This window comes from Brassica napus, chromosome A5 (assembly GCF_020379485.1).
Source record: "Brassica napus cultivar Da-Ae chromosome A5, Da-Ae, whole genome shotgun sequence".
Lineage (NCBI taxonomy): Eukaryota > Viridiplantae > Streptophyta > Magnoliopsida > Brassicales > Brassicaceae > Brassica > Brassica napus.
The window spans coordinates 5,261,413-5,285,724 of record NC_063438.1 but is presented as its reverse complement, the minus strand read 5'-3'; the positions used below and the strand labels follow the sequence as shown (position 1 = coordinate 5,285,724).

Below are 24,312 nucleotides of genomic sequence, written 5' to 3'. Positions count from 1 at the left end.
TTTGCTTTATATTAGTAGAGAAAGTAAGTTTGGGTAAAATACATGGATTCAAAGAACCGAACTAGATTTGAAAGTAATACTAAACACAAAATAAAACTGATTAATTACTCATATGGTTTGAAAAGTTTAATATCCAGATAACCATACACGAATCTGATCCAAACTAAAATATTTGGGATACCAAAAGTATCTAAATCACAATTATATACTTAAATATGTAAAATTATTTTAAATTTTATATCTATTAGATATTCAAAAATATGAAAATATCTAAATTATCAACATAGTCAGAAGTAAATATAAAAAATAAGAGAAAATGTTCAAAATACTGAAAATATTTATTTATTATCCATCCAAATATTTAAATTAAACTAATTATTATGTAAATTTAAATAGTTAGTCTTACATTATTAATTTTTTTTATGTTTTATATTATTTTATTTTCGGATTTTGAGGATTTAAGTATATTTGAATTTTTTTTAAATACATAATTAAAGTGGGTACAAAACTCAAATCCGAATCAAACCAATGATTCGAACCAAATTCAAACAAAAATTTGTAAATATTCAAATACAATTTAAATTTGTAACTCTAAAAATTAGAAATTCGAATAGATTAACTGAATTCGAACAAATATATGAATGTCCACCCCCATAAAAGATAGACAACAAATCCCTTAATACAACATAAAATAAATAATTCAATAAACTATTTCACTTCGTGCACGACACGGGTTACTACCAAGTAAATGTTATAAATGGTTAACAAAAAAGTTAGGGTTAACTTTCCAAAAAAGAATTTTAGACATTCAAATTGGTATCAGGTCACAATGTGATCATCATATAGGCTATAGCTAGAAAATAGAAGCTCTTGCCATAGAATCGTAGTGACTTTGGCTTGGTTCTGGTTTCAATTATCTGAACTTCAAAATGTTTGTAATGAAACGAACTGAATATCTCATCATATTTCTTGAAATGCTTTTTTCATTTTGTATTGGTGAACTAAGCTTTAAGAAAGCTCTCGCTCATTGTATAATACATACACTTCAAATATTAACAATCTCACACACATACAATGTTTTTGTTTCAGAAACCTGATGATTATCAAACGAAACTTTTTCAACAAAAGAATATTTGTCATGTTTGTTGGTTATGGTAAAAAGCAATCAAAAGGCAGAAACATTCAAGAATCTTATTTACACTCGCTCATCTGGTCGGAGCCGTTCAAAAGACCGTTCACCAGATTCAGTAGCCGCCGGAAAATTCTTCGGCGGAGCCACCGTATCTCCACCGAAAGTAGACCGAACAGAACCACTTCGGAAAGAGAAGGAGAAAGATAGAGAATGCAGCCGCCGGTTGTGATTATGATCCTTCCGACCGTACGAGAACACGCCGCCTGTCCCGCTCCCGACACTACCGCTTCTGTAACCGCTCCGTGAACTCCTCGCCTGAGGTAACGTCACGTTTCTTATCGTCCTCGTCTTCATCAGCTGCCTATGTACATCATCCGGCAACCTCAGCGTAAACCGGTCGAGATCTCCAACCGGTTGAACCAGCGAATGTCCGGTCGAGTGAGACCTCGGGAACAAAAGACCGGTTATACTCCAGCTGGCTAAACCCGTTGACTTTGACCGAGGCGTTATGTTGTTACTATTGGTCCACGTCACGCCGTCCAGCAGATGCCTGTCGGAAGCTTCCAAGACCCCTCTCTCAGGATCCGAACCCGACGAAACCGTACCCGGATCCGAACTCAAGTCGCTACCACCGTCACCCTGTTTCTGGACAAGATCAGCTCTACAGAGAGGACACGTGGAACGTTCCGAGAGCCAGACGTCAACGCAATCAGCGTGGAACACGTGGCAACAAGGAGGCATCAAACGTAGCGTTTCCTCGTCCTCAAACTCGCAGAGACAAACCGCACACTCCACGCCGCCTTTCCCGATCCTCACCGCCTTCACGTCCGAGTAGATAAACGTCGGGAACGACTCTATCACCTCCGGTGCGAGTCCACGCGCCGCCGACCTCCTGATCCTGACAACGCCCACTGCAGCATCTGCGTCGGTGAGTCCAAAAACCGAAGGCCTCGAGTACACGGAGCTTCGGCGGCAGAAGATGGAGCCGAAGACCATGCTGAAGATAACGAAGAACAAGACCGTTATCACTATAACAACCGGGTCGCTGGCTCTCGTTTGGGGAACAGGCGGTGTGGGCTGACCTGATCCATACGGTAAGGAATGGAGCAAGAGCAAGAGGAGTAGTAATGAACCGCTCCTTGGGATCCAACGGTTGTAAATGATCGCCATATGATTATCATCGTATGCAAGTGGAGGAGAAATGTTTATTGGCGTGAAGATTATATGGTGGAAGCGTCAACGTCTGGTTGTGAAATCCACGGAGGGGTGTAAAGAGTGGCTACGTCACTGTGGATTATACCACTTGGGGTAAATTATTAAAAGGGAATTCTATTTGATTTAATCTGATCTGATCTGTTCACAACTTTGACTTTCAAAAAGCCTAGTGTATGTGTATCCATCCATTTTTTGTATTTTTATAGCTAGGAAAGAACATCAACTTCATTACACAATTATTACTCGTGACCGCATATTCCAAAAAGAATTAGAAAATCTTATAAAATTAAAATATAATAAGTTACTTTTTTAATTAAACAACTTTAAATACATGGATCCAGACAGGCAAGTCTTCTATCTAATATCTATATTATATTCATGACATGAAAATAGGATTAAACAAATCAACCTACAATATTGAACATGTTATCTCCTATGTTTAGTTAACTAATTTTAATTTATCTATTTTCAGTGAACTGGTCTTGGATTGGATTATAACTGGATTCGAGAAAATGATATTTAATTTTGGTAGAATCCTCCCTCTAGAACGTGGGAATCACCAACATAGCTGCTAAGAAACGGGTTACACAATCCAGTCAAAAATTTCAGGTGTCTCTAGTAATTTTGGTATATAGATTTCAGACATACAATGGTAGTAGGCCTTAGGGAATCTAATGATTTTCGGTTCCAACAAAAAGAAAATAGTCAATTTAGTATGAGGTACGACGTGACAACCATAACTATCTTTTATAGTTGTTGAAACTTATAGAAAAGAAGAACAATATACCATTTCAAATCTGATCAGTCCATGTAAATCGCCATCATCATCGTTGACTTTATAATTTTTCTTATATAACTTATTTAATCTGTCAATTTTTAATTAAAATTCGGGTGTTATCCGGACTATATAGAAACATTAATGAAACATAGAGGCTTTAGGAGCAATACACAAGATTCAACTCACTACTTTCAAGAGTCACTATAAGCAACGTAACCATTGCTGAACCGAATTTTACTGAAGCCCATAACACAAGGAACAATGGACATTATCCATTGCATATCTGTTGGGTGGACTTTCAAAGACTGTCAGCAAGTTGGGTATCACATCTGTCATCTGTGGTGAGAGCTTCATTAGCCTTCCTTTCAAAACATAACCTACAATATTAGCAGGAACAAATGTTTTGATATTTTTCTTTAAAAAAATGTTTTGATGTTTAAATAAACAAGCATTCGGATACCAATCTCATGAACATTTATGGTGCAGCCAATACTGCAGTTCTTCAAAGAAGGCTCGAAAAAGGCTGAGATTGTGGGCACAAAATGTCATGAAGATGAAGAATCTCATGGAATAGCTACAAGTGAACACAAATGTTGAAATAGTTGCAACTTGCAAGCCCGTAGTTTAAAACAATCCCAGTTCGATAAAACAAGTGCCAAGCATCTGTTTCTTCCTTGTTTCACAATCTGCCCAGTGATATTAAACCAGAGTGCGCTGACTTGTTGGGGCTCATATGGTTTAAGGACTGTTCGTTTGGTTGCCGCAGGTACCAGCGGCAGCGGCAGCGTTAACATTCTGTGTCAACTCTTGTTCGTTTCGTTGATGCAGGAAGCTGCGTCTGACGCCGCGTCCGAACGCCAATAAAAGCTGCGGCCGTGACATAAAACCTGCGGCCAATAACGTAATTTACTATTTTACCCTTAACCTAATTCATTATTTACAAAAATATGCTTCCTGCGGCAGCGTCGGTGTCGACCTCAACTTCCTGCGTCTTCTAAACGAATAATAATCTGTGGCAGCGTCAGCGTCTGCGAAACAAACAACAATTGTCCTCATTGACGCTGCCGCCGCCGCCGACGCAGACGCTGACGCCGAAATCTGCGGCAACCAAACGAACATGACTTTAGCTGAAATTCCCATGTGGTCTTCTCCAAATGCATGAGTAGATTGGATCATATGATTTAACCAGGAATCAAAGGTGTGGAATGTATGTAAAATACCACTGGAATGGAAATGAGGATCTCAAAATATATGCGTTAAAGTTCAGACAAATACATGAAAGCTTGATATTTATCAAAAGGATATATGCAAGTTAATTATAAATGGGCGCCGGAACCTGCGGAGCCAAAAGGAGGGTTAGGCCAACAAATTGTCGGAGGACTTTGACTTTGACTTTGAAGGAGGGTATTATGGTCATTTACGAATACTATTAACACGTTGATTAATTTAATTCATCGTCTCTCTCTCTCTTTGGTACTATAAAATCCTCTAGACTGTGATTGACGTTCGATAGACGACGACGATGGAGGAGCCAACGACGGAGATTAAAACCGCGGACGTGACGACGACGCTGCCACCTCCTCCGCCGACGGCGTCACCTCATCAGGAGCTAGTGGAGAGGCTCAAGGACTACGGACAGGAAGATGTCTTCGCTCTCTGGGAGGAGCTCTCACCGGAAGAGCGTCATCTCCTCGTCACTGAAATTGAGGTGATTTGCATTCTCTATTCAGCGAATTAACTGAAGATTGGTAGTGAGTGTTGATCGAATTTTTGATTAGATTATTTTAAGCGTGATCCGTTATTGTTCTTGCAGAATTTGGATCTTCCGAGAATAGATCGGATCATCAGATGCTCATTTAACTCCCAAGGTTTACTTATTAACTTTTGTTTTATCTTCCTGGAATCAAATTGTTTAAGCCTCTTTCACACGCATTATATGAAGATTTGAATTTGAGCTCTGTTTTTGACCTCGTTAGGGTTGCCAGCGGCGGCAATCGAGGCGCCGCCGGAGAGTTGTGTGTCGACGGTGGAGGAAAGAAGAAAGGAAGAGAAAGAAAAATGGTGGAAGATGGGGTTGAAGGCTATCTATGAAGGCAAATTGGGTGTGGTGCTTTTATCTGGTGGACAGGTTACTTTAATTATTACTTGCATCTTATTATTTTCTTGAGTCTTATCTTGCTTTAGAAATAAAACATTGATCTGTTTTTTCTTGGATTAGTTCTAAGTAAGTACTAATCACTAATTGGTTGAGTAGATTTTAATGATATTCGGATTATGGTTGGAATGGGTCGTCATTATGGCTGAAATGATGTTGGAATGATGCTTGCTACCTACTCAATAATTGCTTAAGCTGGGGTCTGACATGTTTTATTTTGATAATTGTGGGTTGAGGCCATAAAGGCTTTATTTGAAAGTAATCATGAGTGCTTTAAAAAAAAAACTTACCCGTCGGTGCCTTCTTCTAGATATCTAAGCACCTAATAATGAAAAAGAATGGTTATCACGTGACCTGAAAGATACTTTATAGGATACTGTAATCTTCTTTTCCCATTTGCTTTAACATTTAATGTACCTTGGGAATATACTTCTGTGGATATCCGTATGGGAGTGTCTGTCATCCATCACCTGAATTGCGAGTTGACCAGTTGAACGAGATGTAGGGGGTAAAAGCTACGTTTGAGTAGATATTAGTTGCTTGTTTTGAATGTAGTGTTTGTCAGTACGTCCATGTGAATAAAGTTCTCATGAAATGATCTGGTTATAAAAAAAATGGCAGGGAACAAGACTTGGAAGTTCAGATCCCAAAGGGTGTTATAGTGAGTAGTTCTCCTTCCAGCTCTGAATTTTGCTGTCCATCTTCTATACACAGTTGAAAATTGGCTTTGCAAGTTCAGCTTCTCATGTTTAGAGCAATATTCTATAACATGACTTGTTTTACTGTTTCCGGTATCTATTATTACCTCACCATAGTAGTTTTATCACCTTAGATATCGGACTGCCATCTGGGAAGTCACTTTTCCAGATTCAAGCTGAGAGGATCTTATGTGTCCAAAGGCTTGCTGCTCAGGCAATGAGTGAGGGTAAAGTTCACAACTCCACCGTTCCATGTATCTGCACAGTAAACCATTTTTGATACCTTGTTTCACATGACATTTTGAATGCAGCAGGTCCAACTCGCCCAGTTGCAATACAGTGGTATATAATGACCAGTCCATTTACTCACGAACCAACACAAAAATTCTTCGAGACTCACAAGTACTTTGGCCTTGAGCCAGATCAAGTAAGAGGGTTCTTAGTCGTAGTTTTCGTTCATGTCTACGGTTTCCTCTTTTGTGCGGACACCAATATCGATCTCACTCTCTGTAGGTCACATTTTTCCAACAAGGAACTCTACCTTGCATTACTAAGGATGGAAAGTTTATCATGGAGACACCTTTCAGTGTATGTGTAAACAAGCTACTTACACGCCGGCTATTGATGTTATAGCAGTTACTTTATACCCTTAAGACACTGACCTTTGAATTTCAATTCTTTGTGACTAGCTAGCCAAGGCTCCAGATGGGAACGGGGGAGTTTATGCAGGTAAGTATCCTCTTAGTCCTCCTGCTCTAGTTATCGGAAATAGTATTTTCAACATTTTCTGATTCTGATCAGAAACATTATATATGTTTGTCCAGCTCTAAAATATTCAGGGTTATTAGAAGATATGGCTTCCAGGGGGATAAAGTATGTGGATTGCTATGGTGTTGACAATGTTCTGGTAGCTCTTTCAATGCTTTCAAGTCTTTATTCGAGTACTTCGTCAATTCTTCTAGGCTATTGGAACAATAAACGGCAATCTTGGGAAACAGGTTCGAGTAGCTGACCCTACTTTTCTAGGATACTTCATCGACAAAGGTGCAGCTTCTGCTGCAAAAGTAGTCCGTAAGGTATTCATATACCTTTCTAATGTTCAATATCCTACATTAAATTTTCACCTTCTTGCATCTAGCTTATCGGAAGACAAATCAAAGTCAAGTCTTAATCGAGAAGTTTGTTGTATGAGAACAGGCATATCCACAAGAAAAGGTAGGAGTATTTGTAAGGAGGGGAAAAGGCGGGCCTCTGACCGTGGTTGAATACACAGAGCTTGATGAGTCCATGGCTTCTGAAACTAATCAACAAACAGGACGTCTTAAATTTTGCTGGAGTAACGTAAACTCCTCTCTCTTATACATGCTTTTGAAGTTCTTATAAGTTAATTTTAAGACATAATTGCTAGTGATTGCTCCATTTTATGCAACTTATGCATTGGTTATGTTAAAAATCTGCAAGGAAGGACAGTGAGTGTTGTTATGCAAGTGGCATGTGTTTAATCCTAATGTAAGTATGTTTCAGGTGTGCTTACACATGTTCACTCTGGATTTCCTTAACCAAGTTGCAAACGGGCTGGAAAAAGACAGCATGTGAGAGATGCTTTCACTCTAATTCAGTCCTGCTATATGAAAACATTTGACATATTCATAATATCTGATATCAAAAACTCTTGCAGTTACCATGTGGCAGAGAAGAAGATACCGTCTATAAATGGTTCTATAGAGGGAGTGAAACTAGAACAGTTCATATTTGATTGCTTTCCCTATGCGCCTTCAACTGCACTCTTCGAGGTATTGTGTTCTGTTATTCTTAATGAAAACCATCAAAACCGATATATACGTTCAATTGTAAAAGATTAATTCTCGTCTTTATAGGTCTTGAGGGAGGAAGAATTTGCGCCTGTAAAGAATGCAAACGGGTCGAGCTTCGACACGCCAGAAAGCGCGAAACTGCTGGTTCTACGGCTGCACACACGTTGGGTCATTGCAGCTGGTGGATTTCTAACACACTCCGTACCTTTATATGCGACGGGTAAAAGATCTATCATCTATCCAACGCTTATTTTTCATCACTATAAAGCAACTGGTATTAATGATCATGGCTTAAATAGGTGTGGAAGTGTCACCACTGTGCTCGTACGCTGGAGAAAACCTGGAAGCGATTTGCCGCGGAAGAACGTTTCACGCACCATGTGAGATCTCCCTCTAATCTTCCTTCTCTTCCTTTAAATTTGGCCATCTTTTTTACTTTTTGTTTGTTTGTTTCTCTTTTTTTTCTTTTTCTTGTTGAGTTTGGTCCATGTATGAACTGTTGTAACTGGCCAGGAGATAGTAGTTCCTGCCGAATGTGTTATACTCCTATTTTATTATACACTAGCATTGGTTAGCCTTTTTGACTGAGACTCAATACATTCAATTTAGGATTAGTGTGTTCACTCGGTCAGTTTTAACCGGTCGATAGCTCGAGTTTTCTTACTAACTAGTTTCGTGTTACCAGACATCTTGAAGTTGAACGTCTTTAAAAATTTGTGTCGAGTAACCCAACACCAAGTCCCAAATTTGGCGGGTATCACTCAAAAACAATTTTTTATATAACAAAGAAGAATGGATGACTGTATTATTCAGTATAAGATGGTAAAAGATCGAATCAGACAAATCTATAAGAACAGAAGTAAGAGCTTATCTTCTTCAACATCTGAAGTCATGTTCTTTCTCGTGTTGTTGCTAAGACCTGTTACTACCCAATAAAGAGCTTCAAACTGAGGATGAGAGAAGTCTCCAACTACAAAAGCATGCCACCCAAACCCGACTTTAACCCAACTACAACCTGGCGGTTTCTTCAACCCTCTCTCCTTCATCTTCATCCTCATCTCTGCAGCTTCCTCCCTTTTCCCACTCCTTTTATATATATTAGACATCATTACATAGGTTCCAGCATCATCCGCCCCTGTTTCCAGAACCTTCTTCACCACCTCGGAAGCAATACTCACTTCTCCATGAACATTACAAGCCGACAAGAGCGCTCCATAGACGGAACCTGATGGCTTAGCGTCTACACTATTGATGAACTTAAACACATCTTTCAATCTACCAGCCCGACCAAAGAGATCCACTACACAGGTATAGTGATCTTCACGCACAGAAAGTGACTTGTCTCTCACGAGCTCCTCAAAGAACTCCATTCCTTTATCCACCAAACCGGCGTGGCTGCAAGCGGATAGCAAGTTAAGATAAGTCACCTCACTGGGTTTGAACCCGTGTTTCCGCATCTGATCATACATCTCAATCGCTTCTTTCCCAAGCCCGTGGTGTGCATAAACCGCAATCATACTGTTCCATGATATCAAATCCCTTTGGCTTACCATCCCGGAGTCGAATATCTTCCTCGCAGCTACCAGCTCTCCACATTTTGAGTACATGTTAATAAGCGCTGAAGTCACGATCTCGTTCTTCTGGTGGACAGACTTCGATACCAACTGGTGAATCTGCCGCCCTTCCACAAGACCAGCCATGTCACTACATGCACTTAAAACACTCACATAAGTTCCCACGTTAGGCTTAACACAACCATCCCTCAACATGTTTGAGAAAACCTTCAACCCATTTTCGTTTTCTTTAGCCTGAACGTATCCTGTTATCATCGTGGTCCAGGAAATAACATTCTTTTCAGGCATCCGGTGAAACAAAACACATGCTCTGTCTACTTCCCCATTCCGTATAAACCCTGTGATCATCGTATTCCAAGAAGCAAAGTCTCTCTCTGGCATCACTTGAAAGAGTTGGTCAGCTTCCTCTATCCTATTGTTATGTGCGTAACCAGTGATCATCGCGTTCCACGAAACGATGTTTCTCTCAGGCATACAATCAAAAACCCGCCTCGCTTCATCCACCTTACCGTTCTTCGCCAAACCATCAACAACAGCAGTCCAAGACTTAACATCCCTTACAGGCATCCTCTCGAACAAACCCATAGCCTCATCTATCCTCCCGCGCATCACCAACCCTTTAATCATCGTATTCCAAGAAACAACGTTTCTCTCAGGCATTTCATCGAACAGCTCCAGGGCCTTGTCGATTCTCCCGCTTTGAGCGTACCCATCAATCATAGTGTTCCAAGAAACTATATTTCTCTCCGGCATCGCCTGGAAAAGCATCTCAGCTGCAGAGAATTGCTTGGATTGCAAGTACCCACGAACCATAGCTGTCCAAGTCACGACATTTTTCCTGGAATCGGACCTATCGAAGAGCTCTCTAGCTTCTCTCATGTTCCCTGACTTGATATACCCGTTGATCACATCCGTCCATGTGATCACATCCCTCTCGGGCAATTCGTCGAACAGCTTGCGTGCTTCTGTGATTCTACCTTCTTTGCATAGATTCGAGATCAGCCATTCGGGTCGTGTTACGTTCGGTTTGGTATAGCTGGAAGAGGAAATCGAACGTAGCGGATTTGATAGTTGGTTGGATCTAACATGGTCTGATATGGGCAGTGTTGCTCTTCTGTAGTAACTTTTTAGCCGCGACCATGCGCGAGACTGCATCAGCTAGAAGATTGGAAAAAGTGAGCTGCCTACTGTTTTCTTTTTGTTAGATAGAAGAGAATGAAAAGAGTTGAGGCGAGGAGGGAGCTCTTTGATACAGATACTCGAGACGACTCATCCGAGGCGGGATACATAATGATAAATTCACCTTAAGTAGTTTACTTTATTTTTCATAAAAATATTCTTTTGATTTAAAAACTACTAGGTGACCGGTCCGCACTCTGTGCGGACATAAGAACATGATCGGTCTGCACCGTGTGTTCTCTCTCGGTCCGTACCTCACGAGAGGGAACATAGCAACGTCAGTATGAAGATGCAGATATTGTGTGTATGTATAATTGCAACGTCACAAAATATTTTGTGTGTTTACGAAGATACTTTCATTCAAAAAATGAAATAAATAGTGTATAGTTTTAAAAGTAACAGATTTTATATTATTATTAATTAGAATTGTATTCTATATGTTTCGTAATTCTTTATTTTAGGTGAATAATATTATTTTTCCATATATAATAAACAAACATTTATGTAGACATATTAAAAAAATATATAATAATAAAAAAAAATCAAAATATTATCCATAAATAATATAAATTATGAAGTATATTTTTCAATAAAGAAAGCAAATTCAATTAGAAATTTGCAAAAAATTAAATAAATTTTGTAAGCAATTTGACGGGTTAACATTATTTGATAGATTTATAAATTTCTAAATTTTATTGAACATGAAATAATATTAAATTGACATACTGTCATCGGTCTCCTAACTCATCACAACCCATCTAGCAAATACAAAAAATAAATAATTGCAACAGTTTATTCATTTTAAAATTTGTATTTGAAAAAAAAATAGATAAAAATTACGTACCGTGACTACGAAATATTCTGAAAAACTTGTTCGTAGACAACATTCAATATTTTTGTCTCCGGCTTCCCTTCTTTACCAGTTATTAGGATTTTTTAATCCAGATCTCGACTTAACTCTTGAAAGTGAAACTTTGCCTTGCATTTTGTAAGCATTTTATAAATTATTTTAAAATTATGATAAATTTATTCTTTAAACAACGATAAATAATTTAAAAATAATTTAATAAACATTTTTGGATTTTGTAATATTTAAAATAGTTATTATATAATTATATTCGAACATAATTCATCAAGTAGAGTATAAAACTATTATAATTATCTTATATAAAATTTCGTTCATTGTATTTTATAGTTTATAAATATTAAAAGTAATAAATAAAACATTATTAATCTTTCTATAATACTTCCAAGGTAAAGTGGGTGGCAGAGTCGATGAAAGTGGGTGGCAGAGTCGATTCATCAAGTAGCATATAATACTTCCAACGCAAAGTGAGTGGCAGAGTCGATGAAAGATGAGGAGCCTTTGCGTCTAAACACATTTTTCTTAGCACACAAGCAGCATCGTCGTAATACCTTAATAGTATGAGAGGAGAGATTTGTGAATAATACTTTAAAGAATGAAAAGATAATGTTTGTATTTTAAGACTTTGGGTGTCTCATATATATATATACAGTCGATTTATTTCTCATATTAATGACGCACAAATTTTTACACAATAAATAATGAAATCGTTTAAAGAAAGATATTAAATGTGTATTGTCAAAAAATGATTTGCATATGATATGATTTTAACTTGCGCAAGTAATCCATATTAGAAGGTAAGTTATTAAAAACAAACAACCTAATTAGAAACATTAAAATATTTTGTAAGCAATGTAATAAATATGATATCAACATGCGCAAGTTTACCGTTTGAATAATAAGGAAAGTTTTTAATATTTGTCCAAATTTTAAATCTTGCCCAAGGGTAAACTAAATCGATAATATTTATTGATTTCAACTTGCGCAAGTAACCCATATTGTGAATAAGTGATTTGCATATTTAATGATTTCAATTTGCACAAGTAATCCATATTAAAAAGGCAAGTTTTGTCAATAAGTTATTTGCATATTTAATGATTTCAACTTGTGCAAGTAATCCATATTAGAAAGGTAAGTTATTAAAAACAAACAACCTAATTAGGAGGGGTGGGCACTTTACCCGATATCCGAAGTGGCACCCGAACCCGATCCGAAAATGCATGTCAAGTTTTTAATTAAAAATTAACAAAAAATTACATCCAAATTTTTTTAAAAAATAGCTAAATTAATGCCTTTTTAGTTTTAAATTTTTATGTCTAAATCTATTAACCATTCAATCTATTAAAAATAAAAAATTAGTTAACTGAAAGTTATATTTTTAAATATAAGAAACTTGAGAAATGAAAATTTTAATTTTTTTTCAAAATCTAAATTCGAACCCGATCTGAAATAACCGAATCCGAACTAAAAATACCCGAACCCGACCCGAAGTACAGAAATACCCGAACGGGTTCTACACCTCTATACCGAAATACTCGAAAATCCAAAATACCCGACCCGAACCCGAACGGGTATCCGAACGCCCACCCCTACTAATTAGAAACATTATAATATTTTCTAAGCAAATGTAATTAATATGATATCAACATGCACAAGTTTACTGTTTGAATAATAAGGAATGTTTTTAATATTTGTCTTAGTTCTAAATTTTGCCCAATGCTAAATTAAATCGATAATTATTATCCCCTATCTATATATGGGCTTAACGAAATCGACAATAGTTTTGGGCTTGTCTACATAAGCGATTGATTAAAATAAATGAAAAATAAAATTCAAAAAAATCGACCAGTAGAATTATAACAATTTTTCTGAGAAGCTCTATATTAATGCCATGTCAGCAGAAATCACTAAAGTGACTTCTCTTTTAATGTATAGGAGGATTGTATATGTGTCGTAATTCTTTATTTAGGTGAATAATATTATTTTTCCATAAATAATAAACAAACATTTATGTAGACATATTAAAAGAAAATATAAAAAAATCAAAATATTTGATAGATTTATAAATTTTTAAATTTTATTGAACATGAAATAATATTATATTGACATACCGTCATCGGTCTCCTAACTCATTACAACCCATTTGGCAAATACAAAAAATAAATAATTGTAACAGTTTATATATTTTAAAATTTTATTTGAAAAAAAGTAGATTAAAATTACGTACCGTGACTACGGAATATTCTCAAAAATTTGTTTGTAGACAACATTCAATGTTTTTGTCTTCGGATTCCCTTCTTTACCAGTTATTAGGATTTTTAATTCAGATCTCGACTTAACTCTTGAAAGTGCAACTTTGCCCTGCATTTTGTAAGCATTTTATAAATTATTTTAAAATTATGATAAATTTATTCTTTAAACAACGATAAATAATTTAAAAATAATATTAATAAACATTTTTGGATTTGTAATATTTAAAATAGTTATTATATAATTATATTCGAACAGAGTTCATCAAGTGGAGGATAAAACTATTATAAATATCTTATATAAAATTTCGTTTATTTTATTTTATAGGTTATAAATATTAAAAGTAATAAATAAAACATTATTAGTCTTTCAATAATTTCGAGAATAGTTTCCATAAATTGTTATTTGTAATATTCGTTAGATTATATGGCAAGTGATGTTAAACGTCAATAAATTAAACAATTATTCCATATTTGGAAAACATATATATATATATATATATATATATATATATATATATATAACAATGACAAATTAAATGGTAGAGTATGTAAACACCTGTTTTCTACCATCGTGAGTTAGAACACCGCCGTATTTAAGAATCATAAGAGCCTCTACAGGTCTTTATTCTTCGCCTTCACCATCCCACTTCAGCGGCTTCAGTTGAACCTTCCTGTATATCCTTGAGAAATTTCCTCCCTGCGCCATTTCAAAAGGTTCTCTGCTGTGAGAAAATGACCTCATAAATTAAATAAAAAATGCATAATGCTAGCTTACTTATAAGATAGTATATTCAACAAAAAAAAATGATATAAGATAGTATTACTAAATGATATTATGTAATACTTTCCCGGACAATATTCAACAAAGAGAGAGAAAGTACTAAAGAACCTCTTCAAGAACTGCTTTAACTTGGCGAAGCTTCTCAGCATGTTCAATCAAGGTTTTCTGGATCACTATCACTCTCACGACCTGGTCTACATATAAAAAAAGAAGACCATATTGTTGTTACCAGTATTCAACACATAGAAAATATAGACCAGACATGTTTTTTGGAGACAAGACACAAATAGTTGAGTTCAGGGTTCTAAAGATGAGGAGTCTTTGCGTCTAAACACATTTTTCTTAGCACACAAGCATCATTGTCGTAATACCTTAATAGTATGAGAGGAGAGATTTGTGAATAATACTTTAAATAATGAAAAGAGAATGTTTGTATTTTAAGACCTTGGGTGTCTCCTATATATATACAGTCGATTTATTCTCATATTAATGATTTTAATATTTTTCACAATAAATAATAAAATCGTTTAAAGAAAGATATTAAATGTGTATTGTCAAAAAATGATTTGCATATGACATGATTTTAACTTGCGCAAGTAGTCCATATTAGAAAGGTAAGTTATTAAAAACAAACAATCTGATTAGAAACATTAAAAGATTTTGTATGCAATATAATAAATATGATATCAACATGCGCAAGTTTACCGTTTGAATAATAAAGAAAGTTTTTAATATTTGTCTTAATTCTAAATCTTGCCCAAAGGTAAACTAAATCGATAAATTTAATGATTTCAACTTGCGCAAGTAATCCATATTGTTAATAAATTATTTGCATATTTAATGATTTAAACTTGCGCAAGTAATCTATATTAGAAAGGTAAGTTATTAAAAACAAATTTTGTCAATAAGTTATTTGCATATTTAATGATTTCAACTTGCGCAAGTAATCCATATTAAAAAGGTAAGTTATTAAAAACAAACAACCTAATTAGTAGGGGTGGGCACTTTACCCGATATCCGAAGTGGCACCCGAACCCGATCCGAAAAACCCGAACTGAAATCCGAACCAAAGTAGCAAAATATCCGAACGGGTATTGAATAAGGAGAGATTGGATACCCGAACCCGAACGGATAATACCCGAACCCGAATGGATATCCGAAGATAACCGAACATATGTATAATTAACCTTATATTTTTAGTTTACATCTCTCATTTTATATAAAATATATATATTGATACTGCACATACTTTAAGTTCATATGATATACATACAATTACGAAAAAAATGATTTATTACTCACTTAAAATGCATGTCAAGTTTTTTATTTAAAAAATTAACAAAAATTTACATCTGAAATTTTTAAAAAATAACTAAATTAATGCTTTTTTAGTTTTAAAATGTTATGTCCAAATCTATTAACTATTCAATCTATTAAAAATAAAAAATTAGTTAACTGAAAGTTATATTTTTAAATATAAGAAACTCTTGAGAAATGAAAATTTTAATTTTTTTTTTCAAAATCTAAATATCCTAACCAGATCCGAAATAACCGAATCCGAACTAAAAATACCCGAACCCGACCCGAAGTATAGAAATACCCGAACGGGTTCTATACCTCTATACCGAAATTCCCGAAAATCTGAAATACCCGACCCGAATCCGAACGGGTACCCAAGGCTAATCTAAATCGATAATTATTATCCCCTAACTATATATGGGCTTAACGAAATCGACAATAGTTTTGGGTTTGTCTACATAAGCGATTGATTAAAATAAATGAAAAAGAAAAATTCAAAAAAACTAGCCAATAGAATTATAATGTTTTTCCTGAGAAGCTCTATATGAGTGCCACCTCAGCAGAAATCACTTAAGTGACTTCTCTTTTAATGTATAGGAGGATGTTTTATACAAATATTCTATTTTTTAAATTTTAAAACAAAGTTGTGTTTAATTTTATTTTAATACCTTTTTTATTTTTAAATAAAAATTTTATTTTAAATACAATTGGTCTCTTTATCTTTCTGGTAATAACTAGATAAAATATTTAATTTTAATTACAAATAGATAAAGAAACAACTTTTTTTAGAGCGTTAATATTACTGTATATTTCTCAGATCCATTAATAAATTTTAAAATTATTAATATTTTGTTAACATATGAGTATTCTATTAGAATTTTTTATCAATAGATTGTATTTTTTAATTAACTTCTTACAAAACTTCTATTTTTAGAAAGTTATTATTTTTGGAAAGTTATTATATTTTTAATAAATCTTTGTAAATTTTGGATTTTAATTTAGAAATTAGGTTAACAAGAATTTTTGTTGATATATGATTATTCTTTTATAATTTTTTACAATACGTTGTATTTTTCAATTAAATTTGAAAAAAAAACTGATTATTTTTGGAAAATTATCATTTTTTAAAGAACTATTGTAGATTTGGAATTTTGATTTAGAAATTAGTTTAACAAATTTTTTTTATTGATATAAAAATATACTTATAGATTTTGATCAATATGTTGTATTTTTAATTAAATTGATACATGAGTTTCTTTGGTTTAGAAATTAGCACAACAAGAAGTTTTGTTTATATGCTGTATTTATAAAATAAAATTTTAAAAATTGTTATTTTTAGAAAGTTATGAAAAATTCTAAAGAATACTTTTCATTCAAAAAAAATTCTTGTTAGCTTAGAGATGATATTGAAAAAACACAAATATAATTTAACTTCTTTTTAACAAATGCAACTTTAAGTATGAAACAACAAATACAATTCGTAGGATGAAACAACACAACTTTTGACATTAATCGGTATTGGTATTATTAATAATTTTAGAGATGATGTTGAAAAAACACAAATGTAATTTAACTTTCTTTTCAATCAATGTAACATTTAAGATAAAACAACACAGTCTTTGAGAAATACTGTATGTATAACTAGGGTCGGCCCGCCCTACGGGCGGGATATTAGTTAATTTGATATCCACTAAATGTTCGAGTTGAAATTTGTTTTAAGATTCAAGAATTTTGTTATCTGTTATGTCTTACTTATTAGTATGCGGTGGTATAGTTGTTTTTCGATTATTCTTGCTTTGGTATTGTATCAAATTAACTAATTGTCCAACTCATAATTATAGATGTACAAATGTGGATTTGTGATAAAGTTTGATGACAATACTGTTTTTTTTTTTAATTTTTATTCATAGTGGAGTGTGCATGTGTCAGAAAGAGGCCTATAACAACTTTTATGTTTTTGTGTATGGATTTTAAATATATATTATTTTGTATAATGCATATTTGCTCTACAACATTTGCTTGTAGACTAAAAAAATTGTTTTTTATATTTTTAAAAGAGAAAATATTTAGTCTAGAATATAACATGGACATATGTATTGACTATATATAGAAGTTGGGTGTTATTTTAAAATGACATATGTATAGAGATTTTTCAACCATTACTTCACTGGCATAAAACATTTATAACTGTAAATACCTTCTTTTAAAAGCAAAACTAATAAAAGCGTGTACAACAAATGTATTTTGATATATATTATATGCATCAAGTTATAAAGGTTGGAAACAGTGCAAAACTGTTTGGAGTAAAGTTTTTAACTTCACGATCTTCATCTTAACGTCAGTTCAGTGTCGAAGAAGCATGGACTTCCAGCTGACACGATAATAAGTATTTTCGCGGCCACATATTTATAAAAAGTGACTTTAGCCTAGTGGTTCTAAGAGAAATTAACAGTGCTGGAGGTGTTGGGTTCAATTACCCTTAACTGCATTCATTTATTTTGGCCCTAAATATAAAAAGGGACACGTGTCACTCCCAGAACGCACGAATTGATGATGTGGCATCACGGGAGAGAGGCAAACATTTCTTTATATATATAGATTTAAGTTATTTTTAACAAATGCAACTTGCAACTTTTATGATGAAACAACACAACCTTTCAACATTAATTGAGATTGATATTATTAATAGATTAATTTTGAATTACTTCTTATTGTTTTCACCTAAACACCAATATGATGTTGGATGGACTTGTTGATGCTTTTGGTAGAGTAAGAAAAAGAAGAAATTGAAAATGAAAAAAGACTCAAGCATAAGGAGATTGACCAAGAAGTGGTTCCAAATCACCCAGTTGTTGCCTCAAGAAGTTATAGACTGACTCTGTGGAATCCGAAGCAATTCGAACCACAACTCCTTTCCCCTGCAATATATTCACACCATGTTTCAATCATTAAAGCCTAGCCGCAATAGCCATTCATGCGTTGTCTCTAATCCTACCGGTCAATCTTGTCTAGTTTTGGGCAAAGCTGTGTATATATATATATATGGTTTCTTGATGGATAGGAGAAACAAGATTTAAGGATTTGGAAACTGAGAAAGAAAGCATGATTACTACTAACCTCAGGGCCAAAAGTGCTGCAGGAAGCTATGAACTCTGGTTTCATGAAGCCATTACGTACCCTTGAATCAGGATTGTGTCTCCGAGAACTATAAGAGATCTGCAACTGTTCCGACATCATATTCTTCACGTTTTCTTGAACTTGCTTCTGGAGTTCCCTCAGCTTTGGCCTTTTGCCAAACAGATTTAGCAAATAAACCAAATTCTCACTATAAAGATGTGCTCTAGTGCCTTCTCTAGAACTACTGCAAGAAGACAGAGAGAAACCAACCCGAAGAGTATGACCATTGCTATGGCATGATAGTCTTGCATCCGCTCCGCTATGCTTTGTATGTTCCTCTTCTCTAGCAGCACCTGGAGTAAACAAACCGTTACCACAGTAAGGTCTAATAATCTTGGTCATGAATGTTCTTATCAGATGAGAGTAAATGAGATTAGTAATTTACTGTGTCAAGGAATAAAGGTTTATCATCTTCCAGGTAGACATTGTTTATGCTTTTATAAAACTCGAAGTCCCATTTTTCACCATTTGCGTGACGCCCGCTTGTGATCCAATCCACAAGGACAAGGTTAGAGTCTGAAAGCAATCTGAAGTTCTGTTTCTGATAGTACCGAGCAGTGGAGAAGCAAGTCACTGGATCTGGAACCACAACCAAAAGAGACTCACTCCCTATTCTCGCCTACTGCACAACAACAATATGAGAAACAGGAATCAAAGAAAAAGAGTCTTATTCTATTGCAATAGCAAACTGGTGTTCTATCTAACACATACACAGCTCAAATGATTGTAGCAGACATGTGAAAGAAACATTACTTCTAAAGTCTGTTCAGAGCACTTTGATCCTATTGCCTTGTATACCTGTAGTGAAATAACAGGATCCAAGCCCAGAGAATCAAACCAAGTAAGATGAAGTTAGTGTATCCATTTCAAAAGAGACAGAATGTTTTAACCTTAGTAGAAGACTGGGTTGTAAGAACTGCAGTGCAGCCATCACCAATGGTGAACTCACATGAAATCGAATCTCCCTATGAACAAGAACTTGTTCAGTTAACTGACAAATTTACTGAGAGACAAAAGGAAGTGAGAGAGAGAGAGAGAGAGGGAAGTACAGAGACAATGCCGCCGCCATAGGTGATACTGTAAATCCAGACAACATCAGTTCCGACAGGAGCTACCTGAAAGTTCGATATCTTCCTTCACTGTCGGGAACTTAAACAAGTGAAATTCTGAATAAGAATCTGCATTAAAATAGATAGAGAGAACCTTGGTAGGAAGTATGAACTTGAGAGGGTACTTAGAGAAGCAACTCGTAGCCGTAGATCTCCCTCTTATCTTCTCCACCACCACTTTCCCTGTCGCCATCTCTGGTCTCTCTCTCTCCTCTGTCGTTGACTCTCTCGTTTTAATTTGAGTTGACTAAATAAATACACTTATCATGTTTCTTCCGGGTGTTCATAAAAATATGATCTTTGAGTAGAAAAATGCCAAATTTATTCGTTGAAACATCTCTCAGGTGCTAATAACACATAAAGTCAAAACGCTTTCATATTAAAGTTACAACATTTGCCACTCTTGCTTCTTATTTTCTTGGTGGGTTGTTGTTCTTGCCTAGAGCCCCAGACACAAACTCTTTCAAAATCTCTTTTGGATTCATCATCAATGGCGGAAATGTCTAACGTTGGTGAAGAGCAGAGAGACTCCATACTTGTTGCAGCAATCAATGGCGTCTTGGTCTCTAATACTACCTCCAGGCTCTGCTATCGCTCCTATTCCTTTCTCACACGCCTCTTCTACCGCATCTTTCCAAGCTGCCATTCGCACAACAACAACAAGTATTAAAACTCTCTCTTCATAGAAGCATTACGCTATTACAAACAGAAGAGTGGTCCAGGAGAATAAATATACCAAATGGGAAGAATGCGTCACTGGCCAAAGCAGCTCCTTTGGCTTCCTCGCCAGCTTTCTTAAAAGCTAGTCTCAAACTCTCTACTCGGTTTGGCTGTCCACTTCCCATCCCCAGCATACAGTTATTCTTCACCATAACAAACCATGAATCAGAACCATGTACAAGCCAAGACGTTTAGAAAAAGAAATAGACCAACCTTTGCTATCACAATGGCATTGCTCTTGACATGCTTAACGCAAAGCCAAGCAAATTTCGCATCCGCAAGCTCGCTTTCAGTGGGAGTCTTATCCGAGACGGCTTTAAAACTGATGTCTTCTGGAGTTATATCATCCGAGTCTTGAGCTAACCATCCTCCACCAACTTGTCTGAGAGACAGCTTCCCTTGGTCATTCTTTTTAGCCTCCAGGATCCTCAGAGTTTTCGACTTCCCTTTGAGAACTTCAAGACCTTTAGCAGTGTACTTTGGAGCAACCACGATTTCATAAAACATTCTAGTTTCCCCGTCTGTTGGGCTCCTGAACTCCCGGAGCTCTCTAGCAAGAACCTAGAGACATATTAACAGATTATTAGACAACTGAATACACTATGGACAGAACTAGTTGAATTTACCTCGTCCACTTCGACATTGAAGGCTACAATGCCACCAAAGGCGCTAACTGGGTCAGCTTTCACAGCTAAACGGTAAGCCTCGAGAATATCATCGCGTGAGGCAACACCACAAGGATTTGTGTGCTTCACGACCACACATGTCGGGTTTTCGAATTCTGACACACAGTTCCACGCAGCGTCAGCATCAAGATAGTTGTTGTATGACATTTCCTGCTCAAAGAAATATCAAAAAAGGGATTATATGGCTGGAAGGCAAGTACAAGGATGATAAATGACAGTTAAAAACTAAAAGTACCTTTCCATGGTGCTGAATGGCTGTGGCAATACCACCAGCGTTGACTTCAGCAAGGCTCTTATCAACATAAAAGGCAGCCTTTTGATGAGGATTTTCACCGTAGCGAAGGGAGCTTTTAAGTGAAAGAGGAACTGTAAAGCTGGGAGGGAACTTCTCTTCTGAGAAAGGTTGCAAGACAAAGATATAATGATTTAGAAAGAAGTTTGATTTTTTAGTATATTCATGTTGAGTCACAAGTCTAAGCACTTACTTCCTTCGGTCTGCTTCCATAGCCATTCTGAGACGGCGGAATCATAAGCAGCAACATGCTGAAAGGCCTTCCACGCAAGTTTTCTGCGGAACTGTTGGTCACTCTGCCCTCCTTTGAGATACTCCAAAACGGCTTGATAATCCTCTGAATCGACAACAATGAGGACATCTTTGTGGTTCTGTCCAATAACATAAAAACACATTCATCATCAAGAAATGAATATAAGGAATAAGTTTCATATGCATATGTATTACCTTAGCAGCTGCTCTGATCATAGCAGGACCACCAATGTCGATGTTCTCAATCCCATCCTCAAAACTGATCCCACCTGGAGCAGTTACTTTGTTGTAGAACGGATACAAATTGACAACCACCACATCAAATGTACCTGTCATTCAATACATACGAAACGATGTAATTTAGCATAAAGACACACTATAGACAGCTTAATCTCAACCTTAGAAGGCAAACTAAATGTGAAAACTCACCAATGCCATGCTCATTAAGAGCTTCCATGTGATGCTCCACATCTCTTCTAGCGAGGATACCACCGTGAATGTTTGGGTGCAAAGTCTTCACACGGCCATCAAGCTGATTTTCGAGAAGAAGAAAAAAAAACAAAACAAGAGCTAAGTTTAACATACCAAACTAAATTGCTTAATCATTTTTTTTTAATGAAAGGTGAATCCTATTGAAGAATTAAAAACGATAACAAAAGAGATGCGAACTTAAAGAAAGAAACTTGCCATTTCAGGGAAATGAGTAAGCGTCTCGACTTTGGTGACAGAGACTCCAGCATTCTCCAAAGTAGAAGCAGTTCCTCCAGTAGAAACAATAGTGTATCTATAGATGAAAAAAAAAAGGAATCATTTTTTCAATCCATAAAAACTTAGGAGGACAGAAACATAACTAAAAATTTATGAAATAAGACGTACCCCAACTCTTGAAGACCGTTGCCAAGAGTAGCTAAATCCTTCTTGTCAGATAAAGATATCAAAGCTTGCTTCTTTCCTGTTGTATACATTAAAAAAACTTATCGTAAACAGAATATAATTGAAATCGATCTCTAAATATGATGAAACTGCATCGAAACAAAAACCAAACCAGAGGAGGCCGAGGACTGTGGCTGGTTCTTTAGAGCTGTCTGAGACTCTGACATGGCTCGGACCGCAACGAAACTAGGACGCAGAGACTTACAGTATACCTGCTGCTTCTGAAAAAAAATTATTAAGGCTTTAGCAGAACGTGAAACAAAGACATGAGGACAAGAAGAAGAAGAAGAAGAAGAGCACGTTCGAACAGAGGAGAGGAGAGCTTACAGTCTGAGCAAAGCGAAAAGGCGCGACGATTTTCCTGCGCAAGTAGCCGTGGAGAATATCGCCAGAGCGAGCACTCACGGAGGTGGCGGTAGCGGTAGCGGTGGCGGCGGAGCTGAGCATATCTATCTGTTTCGCAACAGTTGTGAGGAGTAGAGTGGTAAACTGGTAATGTTGTTAGGGTTTTTGCGATTTTGCGGCTAATTGGGAAAACAAATTAAAAATAAGAATTAATAGGGAAATATTTTTATTAATATATTATTGGAAGTAATTATTTATTTATCTACTAGTATATCATCTCGTGCTATGCACGGAGTCAAATTTTTATTATATTTAAAATATTATATTTAATCTATTCAGTATTATTCATATTTTTATTTAATAAGACTTTTCAAAAATATAATTTCTTAATGATTAGTATAATAAACAATAAAAAATAATATTAAACATGAATAAAATAGTCAAATTTTTATTTAACAAAAAAAAGCGTAAGATACTTGAATATGATCTATTATAAATTTCTTTTTGTGAAATTATAAACAATACCCAATTTTGTCGGTAACACCATAGTAGAATTTACTCTAATACTCTTTATAAAATAAAAAGAATACACTCTAATACTCTTTATAAAAAATTTTGTGAAATTATAAACATACCCAATTTTACCAAAAAAGTGCTAGGTTTTTTTAGCAAAAAATGCTAATTTCTTTTTGTTTTCTTTCCACACTTTTAAAAAGAGGCATCACATCACTATTTGTTAGCCACGATAAAAACTTTATTCAAAAGCTACAAAAAAAGTTTCAAAAAGTAAGTTGTGTAACATAAGAGACATTATCCAAAAATAAATAAGAATACACTTGTTTCCGGATGTGGCATGTCTCAAAAATTTAAAGGCCTTGTACGTTTGCTTTAAGGTAAGTCACTCTTACTCTCCTTCCCTCCCTGAATTATCAGCACAATACAAAATAACAAAATCCAGGACTGATCTAATCCGGTTTGAAAATGTTATCGACTTGTTTGGTTTTCACCCACTATGTAGTTTTTGCTTATAACTATTAAACCCAAAGAAAATGAAAG

At 35.4% G+C, this 24,312-nt stretch overlaps 5 protein-coding genes across 6 annotated transcripts; 1 reads left to right on the top strand and 4 right to left on the bottom strand.

The window, feature by feature from the left end:
• Positions 1-965: 965 nt before the first annotated feature.
• Positions 966-2,598, bottom strand: LOC125609328 (E3 ubiquitin-protein ligase ATL9-like). Its single transcript, XM_048780647.1, has one exon. It carries the CDS (start codon positions 2,300-2,302, stop codon positions 1,196-1,198), a length of 1,107 nt encoding a protein of 368 aa, XP_048636604.1. The 5' UTR covers positions 2,303-2,598; the 3' UTR covers positions 966-1,195.
• A 1,979-nt stretch (positions 2,599-4,577) lies between these two features.
• LOC125609327 (UDP-N-acetylglucosamine diphosphorylase 2) lies at positions 4,578-8,371 on the top strand. 2 transcript variants are annotated; one of them, XM_048780646.1, is made up of 15 exons: positions 4,578-4,833; positions 4,939-4,993; positions 5,102-5,253; positions 5,902-5,941; positions 6,113-6,205; positions 6,293-6,405; positions 6,492-6,566; positions 6,668-6,707; positions 6,803-6,885; positions 6,977-7,054; positions 7,176-7,319; positions 7,503-7,570; positions 7,657-7,771; positions 7,856-8,012; positions 8,092-8,371. In XM_048780646.1, exons 1-15 carry the CDS (start codon positions 4,648-4,650, stop codon positions 8,187-8,189), a joined length of 1,497 nt encoding a protein of 498 aa, XP_048636603.1. In that variant the 5' UTR covers positions 4,578-4,647; the 3' UTR covers positions 8,190-8,371. The 2 variants fall into 2 exon arrangements, with proteins under 2 accessions (XP_048636603.1, XP_048636602.1); XM_048780645.1 differs by having other exon boundaries at positions 6,290-6,405.
• LOC125609326 (pentatricopeptide repeat-containing protein At2g35030, mitochondrial-like) lies at positions 8,211-10,723 on the bottom strand. The gene has a single exon (XM_048780644.1). The coding sequence runs from the start codon at positions 10,519-10,521 to the stop codon at positions 8,638-8,640; it is 1,884 nt and encodes a 627-aa protein (XP_048636601.1). The 5' UTR covers positions 10,522-10,723; the 3' UTR covers positions 8,211-8,637.
• Positions 10,724-18,397: 7,674 nt separating this feature from the next.
• LOC125609325 (urease accessory protein D) lies at positions 18,398-20,349 on the bottom strand. The gene is made up of 8 exons (XM_048780643.1): positions 20,123-20,349; positions 19,969-20,034; positions 19,810-19,884; positions 19,673-19,717; positions 19,305-19,538; positions 19,130-19,212; positions 18,860-19,028; positions 18,398-18,660 (listed from the first exon to the last, which is right to left on the bottom strand). The coding sequence occupies exons 1-8, from the start codon at positions 20,219-20,221 to the stop codon at positions 18,547-18,549; spliced, it is 885 nt and encodes a 294-aa protein (XP_048636600.1). The 5' UTR covers positions 20,222-20,349; the 3' UTR covers positions 18,398-18,546.
• Positions 20,309-23,451, bottom strand: LOC106441197 (bifunctional purine biosynthesis protein PurH). Its single transcript, XM_013883013.3, has 12 exons — positions 23,239-23,451; positions 23,024-23,132; positions 22,855-22,930; positions 22,666-22,762; positions 22,408-22,510; positions 22,174-22,307; positions 21,920-22,097; positions 21,670-21,827; positions 21,375-21,584; positions 20,962-21,309; positions 20,765-20,891; positions 20,309-20,667 (listed from the first exon to the last, which is right to left on the bottom strand). The coding sequence occupies exons 1-12, from the start codon at positions 23,356-23,358 to the stop codon at positions 20,516-20,518; spliced, it is 1,812 nt and encodes a 603-aa protein (XP_013738467.2). The 5' UTR covers positions 23,359-23,451; the 3' UTR covers positions 20,309-20,515.
• Between the last annotated feature and the right edge of the window lie 861 nt (positions 23,452-24,312).